We start from the raw sequence: 17,186 nt of genomic DNA on the forward strand, positions 1-17,186 counted from the left end.
ATGGCATCATCATCTTCTTCTTCTTCTTCATCATATGCTCGCACATATGATGTTTTCTTGAGTTTTAGAGGTGAGACACGAGGATCCTTTTCTGATCATCTCTATGCATATTTGAGGCGAGCTGGGATTAACACTTTTCGAGATGATGAATCGATTCGGAGAGGCGAGGATATTTCCGTTGAGCTGTCTAAGGCCATAGAGGAGTCAAGGATATCCATCATCGTATTCTCCAAAGACTATGCCGGATCTAGATGGTGCCTAGATGAGCTTGTGAAGATCATGGAATGTAAACAGACGTTGAACCAGATTGTTTTTCCTATATTTTATGATGTTGATCCTTCAGAGGTTCGGAAACAGACTGGCATGTTTGGTGATGCATTGACCCGACATAGAGAACGGTTTGAAGATCAAAAAGTTAATGAGTGGAAAGTTGCACTCACTGCAGCTGCTAAGCTGCTAATTTGTCTGGATGGGATTTACAAACCATGAAAAATGGGTAATCCTAACTCTTTTAAATTTTCTTTTATTTTTGGATATTTGTCACAATCTAACACACTTACTCATATAGTAAATTCATATTTATGGTAATTTTTAAAATAAAAAATTTAAAAATAATTTGAGAAGAATCTGCATCTGCTTTTAAATAATTTTTGCTTATAGGTTCTGAACATAAATCTGTATTTGAAAATCGAATTTCTGTGGAATTTTAATTTGTACCCATGGATCAGTAATGAGCTGTTTTCTTGTATTGATAGTGGTCTATTTTTTAAAGATGGAAATTTCTTTCATACTTTTAGCCTAAGTATGCATGAATTATACTCACATAAATTTAAAATTTGACCAGGTATGAGTCAAAGTTCATTGAGGCAATTACTAAAGATGTGCTAGGGGTGCTGAATTTTATGCCCATGAATGTTGCAAAGCATCCTGTTGGAATTAATTCTCGTGTTCAAGATATACTCGATTTATTACAAGCTCAAACAAATGATAGTGTTCGAATGATTGGAATTTTTGGCATGGGTGGTGCGGAAAAATCAACCCTTGCTAAAGCCATATACAATCACTTGATCATGAGTTGTCACGGGTTTGAAGGTAGTTGCTTTGTTGCAAATATTAGACAAGAAGTTTCTAATAAGGGACACAATGGACTAGTTGGTTTACAAGAAATGCTTCTTCGCAAAACACTCAAGAGGAAGAGTTTTGAAATTGATAACATTGATGAAGGAATAAGTTTGATCAAAACAAGATTGCAATAAAAAAAGGTTCTTATTGTTCTTGATGACATAAACCACATAAGTCAACTAGAATCATTAGCAGGACAACGAAATTGGTTTGGTTCAGGTAGTACAATTATACTAACAACCAGAGATGTTCATTTGTTGAGTGACCTTGGAACACAAGAGAAGTATATGGTTAAAACCTTAAGCGTTGATGATTCGTTGCAACTCTTAAGTTTGCATGCTTTTGGAGTTCCTGTACCACTAGAGGAGTATAATGAACTATCCAAAAGGATAGCAAGTTATACTGGCGGACTTCCATTAGCACTTACAATTATAGGTTCTCATTTGCGTGGAAGATCCATGCAAAGAGTGGTTCGAAGATGCTGAGAAATTAAAAAGCAATCCTCATGAAGATGTTCAAAAAAATGCTTAAAATAAGTTATGATGCACTTGATGATGATACTAAGAACATCTTTCTTGATATTGCTTGTTTTTTTTATTGGGCATAACAAAAATGCCACTTCTATGATATTGGAAGCTTGTGGTTTTTATGCTAAAAGTGGAATAAGAATTTTGATTGAAAGATGCTTGTTGACAACAAATGGAGGTGGAAAGTTTGAAAGGCTTCAGATGCATGATTTAGTACGAGATATGGGAAGAGAAATTGTTCAAAAGGAATCTCCACGAGAGCCAGGCAAACAAAGTAGATTGATTGACCCAAAGGATGTCTTTGATGTTCTTCACGGGAACAAGGTAAAATATTTCCTTTGTATTTGAGTTATTCTAGTTAATTCATTTGCTTTCTATACTTAACTTTATTAAAATCAAAGATTTCAAAATATTTAAAATCTAAAATATTGTTATATAAATTTTTTTTTTATAGGGCACAAAAGCAATTGAAGGGATGATGGTTAATTCTAACATGTTAAAGAATGTGCCTTTGAATACTCAAGTATTCAAAAGGATGGTAAAGTTACGAATACTCATATTGAATGGTGTCTCAGCGGATCTTTTAAATATTTATCCAATAAGCTTAGGTTGTTTAGATTACACAATTGTCATTTGAGTTGCATACCATCTAATTTTCGATGTGAGAAACTTGTTGAGTTAGACATGGAAAGTAGCAATATCAAAGAATTCCAATGCAATATGAAGGTTAGTATGTCTAATACAATGTTTCTTTCAACATTGCATATTTCTTAGTTAAGAACTTTGATTAGAAAAATAGAAATTGATTAAACCTTTTTCTACTTTTTTCAACAGAATTTTATATGCTTAAGGATCTTAAAGCTTAAACGTTGTGAACAACTTAAGAAAACACCAAACTTCACTGGGGCACATACTCTTCAAAAAGTATCGTTTTTCTGTTGTTCAAATTTGGTCAATGTACACCCATCAATTGGAAGTTTGGAGAAACTTGTTGAGTTAAATTTTGGAAGTTGCAAGAAACTCGAGGTTTTTCCAAACAGCATTTGTAAGTTAAAATCACTTGAAGTTTTAGATATAGATCATTGCGTAAAACTGAGGGAGCTTCCAATTGACTTCGGAAAATTAGAGCAACTAAGAGATTTACTTGGTCGTGGAACTACCTTATCACATTTACCATTTTCTTTGGGATGTTTGAGAAATCTGAGGAAACTAGATCTCGAGTTGTACAACAAATCTGTACTATCAAAATTGCCTCTTTTGTGTTCAAGAAGTGTACTATCAAAATTGCTTCTTTTGTGTTCAAGAAGAAGTGGTGATGGTGTTGGTTTTTTTCCTCCTTCAGTTGCAAATGTGTGCTCCTTGGAAGTTATTGAGAATTTGACCTCATTGGTATGTTTAAATTTATCAGGAAGATGTTGTTATCGTCTTCAAAGCTTACCCTTCCACCTTTGTCATCTTTCAAACTTGAAATTTCTCTACTTGGAGGATTTACAAAATCTTAGAGTACTTGTAGAACTTCCTCCTAGTTTGGTGTGTTTCAATGGAAAAAATAGCTGCTGTATCAAACTTGAAGAGACTTAGACTCTTGCGGCTTCGAAACTGCAAAAGTTTGATTGAGCTTCCAAACATGGAGAGTCTTTCATCCTTAGAACAACTTGACATAAGGAATTGCAATGCTCTAACTATTCCAGCTGACAAGTATTTGCATGAAACCTCGATGAAAGAAACATATTTAATGGAAAGATATTATCTTCAAAGTTTACCATTAAATCAATATTCCAATTTGCGGATTCTATGCTTGGATGATTGGCAGAATCTTAGATCACTTCCACAACTTCCTCCTAATTTGGAGATACTCTCTGCAAAGAATTGTGTCTCATTGGAAAGAATAGCAGATCTTTCAAACATGAAAAGACTCAGTAGGCTAAATATTCAGAACTGCAAAAGTTTGGTTGAGCTTTTAGGCTTGGAGAGTCTTGAATCCTTAAACTATCTTGGGATAGATAATTGCAGTTGTTTGAGGATTCCTTCGATGGAAAATTGGTTCAAGGTTAGTTATATCTATTCCCTTCATCTCTGATATTATATTAGATTAGATGGATGGTAATAGTTATATTGTATTATGTATTCCATAATATAGGCACGTTCTGAAGGTGACATTGTCCACATTGTGGTTGGAGCGTCCAACGGGGGCGAGGGGTTCTGCAGATTTCCTATGCCTTGGGGGGATGTAACGTTTGAAATCCCCCACGATGTGATTGATCCCTGCAATAAAATTGAAGGAATTGATTTGAGTGTGAGAAGCAAAAGCAGTGGTGCTTGGATTCTTCGAATGGAATCCCCCAGAATCTCTTATTATCCTGCGTATTTTGATGTTCCAACAATGATGGGAGAAGTATTGGAGGTGTACGCAGAATTGTATCCTTCGCAGGTGATATTTTTTGCATTTGAAATACATAGAAACAGAGAAGGAGAAGTGCGTTTCTTTCCATCCACAAAGGCGATGTATTCTTTCCCGCCGGCAATTTCATCAACCATAAATTAGAGGTGTCAGAGGAGAGTTACGTTGTGCTTATTGTAAGTATATCCTTCACACTTGACAGACACCTCTTTAACATCGAACTATATATATCTTTTAATTTGTTTTTTATTTAATGGCCCATTTTAATATTATATATATATATGTATATATATATATATATATATATATATATATATATATATATATATATATATATGTGTGTGTGTGTGTGTGTGTTATTTTGATTAAAGTCATCATATTTGATTTTATTTTATCTCATAGTTAACCTTGTTTTTATGCTTTAAATATAGTGATTGTGTTCAAAAGAGCTTTTATTTGCTATGTTTGTGTGGATATGTAGGTACAATTTAACTTGACCAAAGCAATTGTATATGAGTGGTTTTCATACCATTTTGATGGAAATTAAACAAAAGGGATAGGAGATCAAGAATTGGATCAAAAAGCCTCAGGTCGGACATGTACACACGGGATGTGAAGAGTCGCACATAAGAAGTACATGAGTCATCCAGTGTGGTGAAAGTAAGGAACAAAGCAAGGTGGACCCCTCTATACAAGGTAAAAGAATTGATTTTGAGGTCTCAACAATGATGGGAGGTGTACAACAGGTGGACCCCTCTATACAAGGTAAAAGAATTGATTTTGAGGTCTCAACAATGATGGGAGGTGTACAACAAGTACTACGTGTGTATAAGAGCATGCATGATGGCTGGAGTAAGAGAAGACACAGAACATGTTGCATTTGCGAGTTACGTTTTTCCTAAAGTAATTTTATTAAGCTATGATGTGTAGCTAATACTATAGCTTAATGTTATGAAATTGGAGGGTTTAATTTAGCAATGCTGTGAATACATGCAGGAAGAATGAACAATTAAGAAGAAGAATAAGAAGATGGTGAGAGTGGATGCAATTAAATTGCAGTGGTTTGAGGTTAAGTGAGTTTAAAAGAATTCACTTTGATCTGTGGTCCCAAGAATAATTGGAGAAGTATTAGAGATGCATGTATGCTGAATTCAATCCTATGAACCAACATCACATAGATTGAAGTGTGCTACGAGGTTTCAAAACTGGCAAGCAAGAAACATGAATGATATTTAGGGTCGTGGAGTTGTAAATATATTTTTTTGAAAAAAAGTTTGGTAAGAATTGAATGTTGTTAATTTATTGATCATGCAGATATTTTCTAATAATGTATCTTTTGATTGAGTGTGATTTTTCTCTTGTTATTGACCTCTTCGATCTAGTTAATCACAAGAGTTGCTATTTTTTGGATAAATCACACTAGGAAGACTGTGTGATGGGCTGGCTCAAGCATGAAATTAAAATCAAAAGGTTGGCTGAGCTTACAAATTGCAGTGCTTTGAGGATTCCTTTGATTGAAGGTGACACTACTGTCAAGATTTTAATTTGCTTTAAGTATGTAAAACATTTGTCTGTTGCATTATTCCAACGTTTTCGAGGCATGGATTCGTTTATATGTTTTCAATGGACTTTGATTTTAATTTGGTCAGTGCAGGCAATGGATCATATCGGAGTTACATTGATTGGTATCACTACCAGAAAGCAAAATAAAGCCAGTGGTGCCTCAGCTTGGTGGGTTGGAGATATATGAATAATGCAGTGTGGATCGGAGAAGAAGAAGAAGAAGAAGCTAAGTATGGAAGATCAGATCAGTATTGATTTTGAGGTCTATGGAGGGACAAGTAGTGTTGGAGGTGTATGCACAATTCCATCCTTAATTTGCATACACTTTATATATTTGAAATGCACAGAAACAGAGAAGCCAAGGACAACTGCACTTCTGTCCATCCACAAGGCCTTCCCTACAATTTAATTTCATCACAAATTATATATATCATGAATCAAGGGGTCTACTTTGCATTGTAGATTAAAATTTCAAAAAGTGAAAAAATTCAGACATAAAAGATGTCATTTTTCATTATTATTATTATTATTATTATTATTATTATTATTATTATTCCTTGAAACAATAAGAATATATATATATATATATATATATATATATATATATATATATATATATATATATATATATATATATTAAGAGCCAAAGAGAATTAGACCTATAATGGGTAGAAAAAATGACGGTCAAATTTTTTAATCAAACGAATAACTCAGATTAATCAGATTTTAATTTTTCCTTGAGATTTCTTAATTTATCCTTAATTATATGATTATCCTTTAACTTTTCCATTAAATATTATCTTCTCCGATTTCTGGTAGTTCATCGTTAACTTACTCATTGATTTCAATAAGAAAGGTCTTAGGTTCGAACCTCATCCCAATAAAAGTTTGCAAAATTAGTACTCTATTTTACGCTTATTAAATTAAAAAATAATTTAGTAGCTACAACAAAAAATAATAAATATGCATTTCTTTAATTTATAATTATGTCTCTACAATTTCTTTATTCAAAAAATAAATTATTCATTATCAATAAATTAAATAAGAGAAATAATTTTCATTAGTTATATTGTCTTTATTTTTATCCAATATAACTACAGTTTCATTTGATATTATACACTCAAATATGTGAAAATGTTATTTAGTTTAATTTTATATACACTATAGTTTCATTAAAACACAACTACATTATCATTTCAATATAACTACACGTTCATTGCACAATATACACTCAAATATGTGAAATGTTATTCAGTTTCATTTTATATACACTGTAATTTCATTTCAATACAACTACAGTATCATTCTGATATAACTACAGTTTCGCTGGACAATATTCACTCAAATATGTGAAATTGTTATTCAGTTTCATTTTGTATACATTACAGATTCATTTCAACACAACTACAGTTTCATTTCAATTCAATTGCAGTTTCATTTGATAATATAAAAATAATACGTGAGGCAGTGTCAATTTAGATATATACACTCTAGTTTCAGTTGATTATTAACATAGCAAAAAATGCGTGCTCCGTTAAATGTAACGTCGCGTCGTTCTTTACTTAAAGAAACGGCGCCGTTTTTGGACTGCGGTCCACAAAGCTTTCTGGACCTCGGTCCGGCCACAGTATAATTGCTGAGGGCTGAGAAGGATAAGGGAGCAAAGGAAGAGTGTTTTTGGCTAAGTGTTTGAGAAGAGAGTTAATTATTTTTTCTTTTATTTTTTTAAGAAAGAATAACATATCTAATTAAGCAAATTAAAGTAAGTTTTTTTTTAAGTCTTCATTTTTTTTTCTAATTTAAGTAAATATCTAGAATATAATCTTCTAAATATATCTACTATACTAATAAGAGCCAAAGAGAGTTATGCCTACAATGAGTAGAAAAAATGACGGTCAAATTTTTTAATCAAATGAATGACTCGGATGGATAAGATTTTAATTTTTCCTTGTGATTTCCTAATTTATCCTTAATTATATGATTATCCGTTAACTTTAACGCTAAATATTATCTTTTCCGTTAATTTCTGTTAGTTTCATCGTTAACTTACTCATTGATTTCAATAAGAAAGGTCATAAGTTCGAACCCCATTCCAATCAAAGTTGGCATAATTAGTACCATATTTTAATTTTATTAAATTAAATAATAATTTAGTACCTACAACAAAAAATAATACATATGCATTTCTTTAATTTAGAATTATGTGGGTCCACAATGCCTCTATTCAAAAAATAAATTATTCATTATCAATAAATTAAATAAGAGAAATAATTTCATTAGTTATATTGTCTTTATTTTTCTCCAATATAAAAATTCTTTACATTCAAATTCATCAATTAATTATATTCGCTACATTGTCCCTACAATGTCTTTATTCAAAAACCAATTATTCATAATCAATAAATTAATTAAGACTCTTAATTAATTTATTGATTATGAATAATTGGTTTTAGGCTAAAGTGTCATCTAGCACCATGAACCATATTCGATTGTTCATCCCACACCCTGAACTTTCATATCATATATATCAATCCACAAACCAAAAAATAAAATTCACCTACAACTTTTAGCAGGTTTCCCTTCTTCCTGCTGACATGGCACCTGATGTGGCATTTCTCTTAACCTTATGTTGTCCATGTAAGCATTTACATATTTAAAATTTAAAAAACCAAAATTATTATATAAAAAAACCATAATTTTCTTCTCTTTATTTTCATAATTTATACTTTTTCAATTTTTCAATTCTAATGTTTCAATTTTTTTTTTCAGAATTTTTATTTTTTGCATAATTTTTTGTTTAATATTTTTCCAGGTTTCCTAATTTATAGAAATGCTAATTTTTTTTTTGTTTAGCATTTTCGCACATAAATATATCCACCAAGTGAAATTAAAAATGAAATCAAGTTACTAATATAAATTGTAAAAAGAAAAACCAATATATATTATTGCTAATAACAAAACAAAATAAATTCTCAATTCATAATCCACTAGCTACTTAAAAGACAAAATCGTACATACAAAGTAGCCATAAACACCAGCTAGTTAATAATAAAAATAAATAAAAATAATGAGAAAAAAAAAAGTGACTTCATCCATCTTCATCTGCCTTCATGGTCCCATTGAGCTTCACTCTATGGCTACACAAAAGAAGAAAGCATTGTCAATTAATCATAAACTGCTAACAACCATCTACATGAATTATTTAAATCTGCATTATGTTCAATTTATTTACCTGACATTCCAACAAAGCTTTCCTGAGACAAGTTTGTCCCTCTTCCACTTCCCCTCCCTCTTCCTCTTCCTCTCCCTTTCCCTCTAACAGTAGTCGATGGTCTTCCTCTTCCTCTAACAGTAGAAGAATCGGCAGATTCTACTTGTTGGCTTGACAATGTAGGACAAAATCGTTTGTTATGTCCATTTCCCTTGCATAATTGACATGTCATAATTCTTCCTTTTCTAGACAACTTTCTAACCTCTTCACTCATTTTTCGTTTGTTTTTTTCATTTTCTTCAAGCTTTCTTTTCTTCTTTGGCCTACCAGTCATCTTCCTTGGAACAGGAGCAAGTATTTCATCACCTTCAGTCCTTGGCCAAAAGATTTCCCCATTCAATGGTTGGATTACATGCTCATATGTCTTCAAGTATAGCTCCTTACTATAGCATTCATGTATGTACTCTTCAGGCTGATGTCCTTTGTGAAATATTGCACAAATACCATGACGACATGGGATACCAGTCAACTGCCAAAGCCTACAAGAACAGGTCATCAATTGTAAATTTACATTGCATTGAAATCTGCCTTTTTTAATCTCATACCCCTCAACTCCATTGAATGCCACTTCCCAACCTGCACTCCCAAGTATGCTTTCATTCAGTTTCTTCATGACCAATGACCCACAATTCCCTCTCCAATTTTGAGCCCATGCTTTTTTCTTTGCAACCCTCTTCATTGTTGCTACTCGTATATCCTCAAGCATTGGAATTATGAATTTTGACCTTGCATTCAACAAAATTTTGTTGAATGCCTCACTCAAGTTGTTATCTACCATGTCACACTTCACATCTTCCTTGAAGTAAGCCTTGCACCAAAATTGCATAGGATATTTGTCAAGAGCAACGCGAGCAGCAACATCTATCTTCTCTAAAGCCTTCAAATTTTCAGCAAGTTGTGCTTCATTTGGGGTCTTTGCAATCTGCCAGAAATGAGTCTTTAGTACCTTCCCTCGGTGGCTCTTACTCCAATTGGCATGCACATGCCTAGCACAGTTTCTATGTTGAATTCCCGGGAATAGATCTTTAATGACATTGGATAATCCCTACAAAAGATATGCCACAAAACAAAGCAAACTAAATTTAAATACATACAAACAAATTCAGAAAGTACAAAGAAATAGATTGAGAAAATGAAATTAGATTATTTACCTTTTGTTGATCACTCATTAGAGTCCATTCACTGATGTCCGTAATGTCCAAGTCTGTCTTTAGAAGCCCCAAAAACCATCCCATTGAAGAGTTATTTTCAATCTCAACTACAGCCCAAGCAATTGGGTACATTTGATTATTCCCATCCCTACCAATAGCTGTGAGGATTTCACCTTTCAATTTGCCCTTCAAGAAGCATCCATCAAGTCCAATAAACTTCCTACATCCCGCTAAGAATCCCTTCTTCATGGCATTAAAGCATACATAAATCCTCTCAAACACCAAGGGTGAAGTAGGAGTAGTTGTTGTAGTTGTTATCTTCACAGTAGAACCTGGATTTGAATTTAGACACTCTTGAGCATAGTCTCTAAGCCTCTTGAACTGACTCTCATACCCTATATCCAACTTCTTTAGAATCCTCATCATTGCCCTTCTACACATACTCACCGTAATATTGATGTTCAACTCAGCTTTAATGACCTTACTCAACTCTGCATAACCAATAGTAGGATTTTGCCTTCTTTTTCTCTTATCCCTACCTTGATTTGGAATAGTGTTCTGATCCCTCTCTTGGTCACTATCACTCTTCGTACCCTGCTTACTGTTATTATCACTTTCACTTTCAGTTTCACTCTCGTCTTCACTCCCAATTTCAGCATTTGCCTCAACTTCACTACCCTCATGCTCGCCCTCTAAATCTGACTCAACCACATCCTCAGCTTCAACTTCATCCCCTTTAGGCCCCGGTAAGCGTAAACCCACCACTTCAGGCTCATCTACTCCATGTTCAACATAAATCTCACACTTTTTATTTTGACGAGCAATCTGAGCTAAGTGTAGACTACTAGTATCATTGTGTAATACTTTTAAAGCTTGAAAGGGTTCAGAGGTCAACTTGTAAGTAATTGAGGCTATTTTCCCATATCTTTGATCTGATATATATTTCAGTAAATGGGGATAACATATTAAGTCAGGGTCCATACGTACTACCTCAGTCTCCCCATCCACATATTGTACCTTAGGGTTATGCACAAAATGACCCCCATGATGAATTATTAATTCCACATATTCATTCATCCTGATAAAAAGACACATATTCAATACAAATTTGAAAAATACAAACCAAGGATCACACTTTCAAAAAATAATAGTAAAACTTAGAAGAAAACATTATATTTCAATTTTGTATTCATTCTAGACCCTTCTTAGTTTTATATTAATTAATACACTAATGGTCTAATAACTAATTTCATATGAATGCAGAACTGTAAACATTTTTTATTCCTAACTATTTGCAGCTAATTTCATATATGAATGTACACTTTCAAAGAATACTAATTTCCTAGCTATTTGCCGTAAACATTCTTTTATTCATTATTAACTATGTCCTTATCTTTTCAGATCAAAGAAATTTAATAAGACCCATTATATCAAAAGCATACATATATGAATTTGCATCAACATATCATCAACACAGTACATCAACATTACATATATATATATATATATATATATGAATGATGTTGATGTACTGTACTGTTAATGCATAATATATACTGTACTGTTAACGCATAATATATATGATGTGTATACACTTTTCTTTTTTCTGTGAATAATATATATATATATATATATATATATATATATATATATTATTCACAGAAAAAAGAAAAGTGTATACACATCATATATATTATGCACAGCAACAGTACATCAACATCATATATATTATTCACACAAAGATATAAAAATAGTATATGATAGAACAATATAGAAACATACATGTTAACCCACCTTCCGTCACCTTCAACCTTCCGTCGTCGTCGCCTTCAGCCTTCCGTCGTCGTCGCCTTCGCCTTCAGTCTTCCGTCGTCGCATGAGTCATTGGAGTTTTAATGTTATGTCTTTGGACGAAATAAGGAATATAATTGGGGGGAATTAGGGTTGGACGAAATAAAGAATATAATTTTGGTATCCGGTTTTTTTTTTTTTTTTTAAATATGTAAATGCTTACATGGACAACATAAAGTTAAAAAATGCCACATCAATGGAAAACCGGCTCCATGTCAGCACGAAGATAGGAAAACCTGCTAAAAGTTGTAGGTGAATTTTATTTTTTGGTTTGTGGATTGATATATATGATATGAAAGTTCAGGGTGTGGGATGAACAATCGAATATGGTTCATGGTGCTAGATGACACTTTAGCCTTGGTTTTATTAGTTATTAATCAATATCAATATTCAATTATCAAAATATGCCAATTATCAATATCACCCATGAATAATTGGTTACATTGTCCCTACAATGTCTTTATTCAAAAACCATTGGTTTTATTAATCAATAAATTATTTAAGAGAATAATTTTATTAGTTATATTTTCTTTATTTTTCTCCAATTAAAAATTCTTTACATTCAAATTCAGCAATTGATTATATTCACTACATTGTCTATTATCTTTTTTGTGCACTATTTTTTATTTAAATATCAAAGTTATAATACAAAATAATGTTATATATTTATTTACCAAGTATTTTATTAATATCATGAAAAAATTAAAAAATATATAATTAATAAAGTCAATCATATTAATTAATTGATGGATTTTTGACAGAGTATTCAAATCACATAACAAATTGAAGTGGGAAACTACATCACAATGTCCTTGTTTGACAATTAGCAGTTTGCGATTAGCGTTAGCAAATTATATTTGCGGATATGTACTGTACGGGAGGGCAATATATCTACCGTTTTGAAAATTGAAGGGCAACATTTACACTACGGGAGGACACTATATATACCGCTTTGAAAATTGAAGGGCAACATTTACACCACTAATAATTCATGGGTGATATTGATAATTGACATATTATAGAGAGGCATAAATTACAATTTTTCCATTTAATTATAAACATTGGGCATTAATTACAAAATATACATTTTTACCAATTACCTAAAGTAACCTATTAATCAATTTTATTGCATATAAATGAGGACATAACACGTCTAATTGAAGCTTTTCTTAGTTTAGGTGTCACTAGTACAAAAATGAACAAATAACATTGACTTAAAAAAAAAAAAAATTGTACATATGACATTAAATCTTGTCTGTTAAATTGGATTGTTGTGCCGAAAGGTCTAACAACCCTTTGTGGTTGAAATTCTTTTAGTTCCAGCACTATCCACTACTTCACAGTAAGTTTTGTCGGAGGTGATAATGCCAATTATAGTATATTTTCCCAGTGTAATTTAATTTTAATTTAATTTATTATTAAAGATAAAATACATGCTAGATTGATTGTAGGAATGTTTGATGTCACGTAAATGGTAATTAATATGTGGGGTCTAGTATAGGAAAAAGTTGCAATGTCATAAATGGGATGGTCCCGTTATGTAGAATTATTAGTGGGAAATTATTAAGAAGACAAGTCAATCAAATATATTGTAGTGCACATTAGCAATCTTATGTTGGATTGTCTAAGAAATTTCCATTGAGTTTCCGGTGGCCGGAAGGAAATTTCTATTACGTTAAAGTCTGTGTACACACGCGTTTTCCAAGCTCTTTAAATCTTTAGAAACTAGCTACCTAAGTACCTAGCTAGCAAATAAAGACAGAAGATAGTGTTCTCAATTTCAAATATGGCTTCTTCTCCATCTTCATCTTCATCTACTACTGCTTGGTTGTATGATGTTTTCTTGAGTTTTAGAGGAGAGACACGAAGATCTTTTACTGATCATCTCTATGAGAATTTGTGTCAGGCTGGAATTAACACCTTTCGGGATAATGAAGAAATCCGGAAAGGTGAGAACATCTCCGTTGAGCTATTGAAGGCCATTGAGGGGTCCAAGATATCTATCGTCGTATTTTCCAAAACTTATGCCCAATCCAGATGGTGTCTTGATGAACTGGTGAAGATTCTTGACTGTCAGAAAAATTTGCAACAGATGGTTCTGCCTATATTCTATAACGTTGATCCTTCAGAGGTTCGTAAACAAACAGGCGAATTTGGTAAGGCGTTGGCTCAACATCGACAACGATTTGATGATCAAAGAGTTGATGAGTGGAAAGTTGCACTCACTACTATTGCTGATTTGTCCGGATGTGATTTGCAAACCATGACAAATGGGTAATCCTCTTTTCAATTTTGTTTTATTTTTTTGGTGTGATAGTATGATATATTTGTCACAATTTGGCTCACTAACTCATATTGGCAATAATATTAATAATGTTGGAAGAATAATGTTAATAATGTTAGTAATGTTTTTTTTTTTGAAAACAATAATGTTATTAATGTTAGTTTTGCTAATTAATAATTGCGTTCTAGCATCTTTATGGGTGGATTATTATTTTTGGTAAAACAAGAAGAATCTGCACTGCACATTTCAATTTATTTGTCGACAGAAATATTAATTCCTTTTAGAAATTATAATTATGGTTGATTTTATCCGTTGATAAAAATATTATAAGAGTTAATAACTCAAAAGTAACATGTGCTCAATTTTATTTTATGTTTTCCACCTATATTTTCTTTAATGATTTAGATTGACATTTGTTGGGCGTCGGCCGAGTTCAACCTCTGCTCTATTCGAGACGTGGCGCTGTGGCTTACTATGGAGAGATGTGGTTAAATGGTTAATGTCCACCTACTTATCACTAATTGGTTTTAAGTAGGATATGACAACCAGGTACCATAGAACTCTGTGGTTAAGCGTGCTTGACTTCCGGCAATCCCGGGATGGGTGGCCCCCTGGGAAATAAGCATAGTGCAGCGTAGGTCGGGCCAAGTCCAATCCCAGGAGGGGATGGTCACGGGTTCGGATCGATGGCGAGGCGAAAGCCGAGTCCAGTCCCTGGTGGGATGTCACCGGATTAGCACACAGATAAGTAGCTCCCAGATTGTCGCACTAGAGTTTGGGCACAGAAGGTGGCGCAAACCCGATTTCCTTCATCAGAGAGATGAGCCAAGTAACATCTGTAGAGACATCAGCCAGTCCTTTGTATTCAGCCACAGTACGCTGTTTTCGACAAACCCATGAGACAAGATTGGTCCTCCAAAACACAGCAACGCTGTTTTCGACAAACCCATGAGACAAGATTGGTCCTCCAAAACACAGCAAAACCACTAGTAGATTTGCGATCAATCTGAATATGCATGAATATACAGAGAAGAAGAAGCAATCTTAAGACCAAGATGTAGTGTCCCATTTACATACCGTAACACCCTCTTGAGAGCCACCCAATCCGCAGTAGAGGGAGAGTGCATGTGCTGACACAAACGATTGACTACATAGGAAAGATCAGGCTGAGTTACCGTAAGATATTGCAGAGCACCTGCAAAGTTGCGATACTGAGTGGGATCAACGTATGGTACCACGACATCAGTCTCGGCCTTCGTGGTTAAAACCGGAGTGGCCACGGGCTTGCAATCAACTATACCTGCTCATTTTAGAATATCCTTCATGTACCGTTGTTGAGACAGAAGCATGCCATCAGACAACGGAATGGTCTCAATACCCAGAAAAAACAAGGGCACACCCATATCACGAACTTTAAACTCAAGAGCGAACTTGTCAATAAGAGCAGTCACATGAGCCGAATCAGAACCCATAACCAAAATATCATCCACATAAACCATATAGGCGAGTATTGTCATGTGAATATATAAATAAAGAGACATCCGTCTTGGAAGGTGAGAAACCAACAGAAACCAGAAAATCATGAAAACGAGTGAACCAAGCAGATAAAGAACGTTGAAGGAGAAAAACGTGCCCGGGCATCGTTTTGTCTTCATAGCCAGGGGACTGGCACATATAAACCGTCTCAGCGAGATTGCCATTTAGGAAAGCATTGTGTATGCCCAACTGTCGAATAGTCCATCCACGAGAAATAGCTAAGGATAAAAGAATATGTACCGTAGTCAGTTTAACCACGGGACTAAAGGTCTCAACGAAATCCTCACCAGCAACCTGATTGAATCCCTTGGCAACCAAATGAGCCTTGTAACGCTCAATCGAACCATCAGCTTTCCTCTTGGTTCTAAACACCCACTTACAGCCAACCACATTCATACCTGATTTAAAAGGAACAAGCCGCCATGTATTGTTGTGCACTAAGGCATTAAATTCCAAATCCATTGCATCCCGCCATTCGGGAAATTTGACCACTTGAGTAAAACATGTAGGCTCAAACGTCAGCAGATAGAGCAACATGGTCATGCGGTCCCGAGCTTCGCGTGTTCATCGTATGAGACCGAATGGGCGAGGGCGCGAGACGGGACTGGCCACGGGGTCGTCCCCTCGGCCGAGCAGGTGGTTGGTCCATGACTGTCCGCTCGGACACGGTCACGGACGGCTCGGCAGAAACGGGCTGCTGGCGGTGTGGCTCAGGTCTGGTTATGGGCACGGCAGGAGGATCAAAGGCTGAGACAGCACTCGGCTCACCAGGAGGCACAACCGGCGCAACACCCCATGGCTCCGAGCATGGTGCGGGTACCTGTGAATCAACAGAAGCAACAAAAGGAAAGACAGTCTCATTGAATCGCACATGGCGACAGATAAAAACCTTGTTAGTGTTAGTGTCTAAACAACGATAGCCGCGATACAACTTGCCTAATTGACAAGAGGAATAAATATTGGGTAGATCACTGGAATTAAACGAACTAAGACTAGAAGAGGCTAACACTTGAAGCAGGACCCGAGAGTGTGGATGCCCAAGCGGCATATGCCAAACGAAAGAGGATCGTGTAGCAACAAAAGCAGCGGGAGCCGGACGCAAGGTAGGCCAGGCATATAAACCCCCCAGACGCATGCCCCTTAAAAAGAGTATTCTTGGTTTGAATGTCCTTCACAAAGAAACACGAAGGGTGAAACTCAAAAAAGGCAATATTTTCTTTAGCAAAACGCTGAACAGATAATAATGAAGAAGATAAACCAGGAACATGCAAAACATCAGACATACGAAACGACCTAGAATTAGTGGCTAACGAAGTAGAACCAACAGTAACAATAGGCAAACCTATACCATTGCCGACCCGATGTGTCTCCGGACCATCATATGTAGTAGAGGACGTCAATAAGGTGGGATCAGGGGTAGCATGATTTGTGGCACCAGTGTCGGGGAACCACTGATGAGAGTCATCCACAGGACCATCCA

General features: G+C 34.6%; 3 protein-coding genes and 1 long non-coding RNA gene across 4 annotated transcripts in view; all 4 read left to right on the plus strand.

The window, feature by feature from the left end:
- LOC109146697 (TMV resistance protein N-like) lies at nucleotides 1–452 on the plus strand. The gene is made up of 2 exons (XM_019294348.1): nucleotides 1–398; nucleotides 446–452. Exons 1-2 carry the CDS (start codon nucleotides 1–3, stop codon nucleotides 450–452), a joined length of 405 nt encoding a protein of 134 aa, XP_019149893.1.
- A 2-nt stretch (nucleotides 453–454) lies between these two features.
- LOC109146780 (putative disease resistance protein At4g11170) lies at nucleotides 455–1,586 on the plus strand. Its single transcript, XM_019294431.1, has 2 exons — nucleotides 455–496; nucleotides 845–1,586. The coding sequence occupies exons 1-2, from the start codon at nucleotides 486–488 to the stop codon at nucleotides 1,254–1,256; spliced, it is 423 nt and encodes a 140-aa protein (XP_019149976.1). The 5' UTR covers nucleotides 455–485; the 3' UTR covers nucleotides 1,257–1,586.
- Nucleotides 1,587–5,233: 3,647 nt separating this feature from the next.
- Nucleotides 5,234–6,050, plus strand: LOC109146782. Its single transcript, XR_002048506.1, has 3 exons — nucleotides 5,234–5,327; nucleotides 5,433–5,570; nucleotides 5,705–6,050. It is a non-coding gene; the product is annotated as an uncharacterized LOC109146782 (long non-coding RNA).
- A 7,559-nt stretch (nucleotides 6,051–13,609) lies between these two features.
- Nucleotides 13,610–17,186, plus strand: part of LOC109146698 (TMV resistance protein N-like) — a 126,436-nt gene continuing 122,859 nt past the window's right edge. Inside the window, exon 1 of the mRNA XM_019294349.1 lies at nucleotides 13,610–14,160. Within this exon, the coding sequence (XP_019149894.1) occupies nucleotides 13,673–14,160 (488 nt within the window). The 5' untranslated portion in view covers nucleotides 13,610–13,672. The remainder of the gene's footprint in view (nucleotides 14,161–17,186) is intronic.

The sequence above is a fragment of the Ipomoea nil genome, unplaced genomic scaffold (genome assembly GCF_001879475.1).
Source record: "Ipomoea nil cultivar Tokyo-kokei standard unplaced genomic scaffold, Asagao_1.1 scaffold1936, whole genome shotgun sequence".
NCBI lineage: Eukaryota > Viridiplantae > Streptophyta > Magnoliopsida > Solanales > Convolvulaceae > Ipomoea > Ipomoea nil.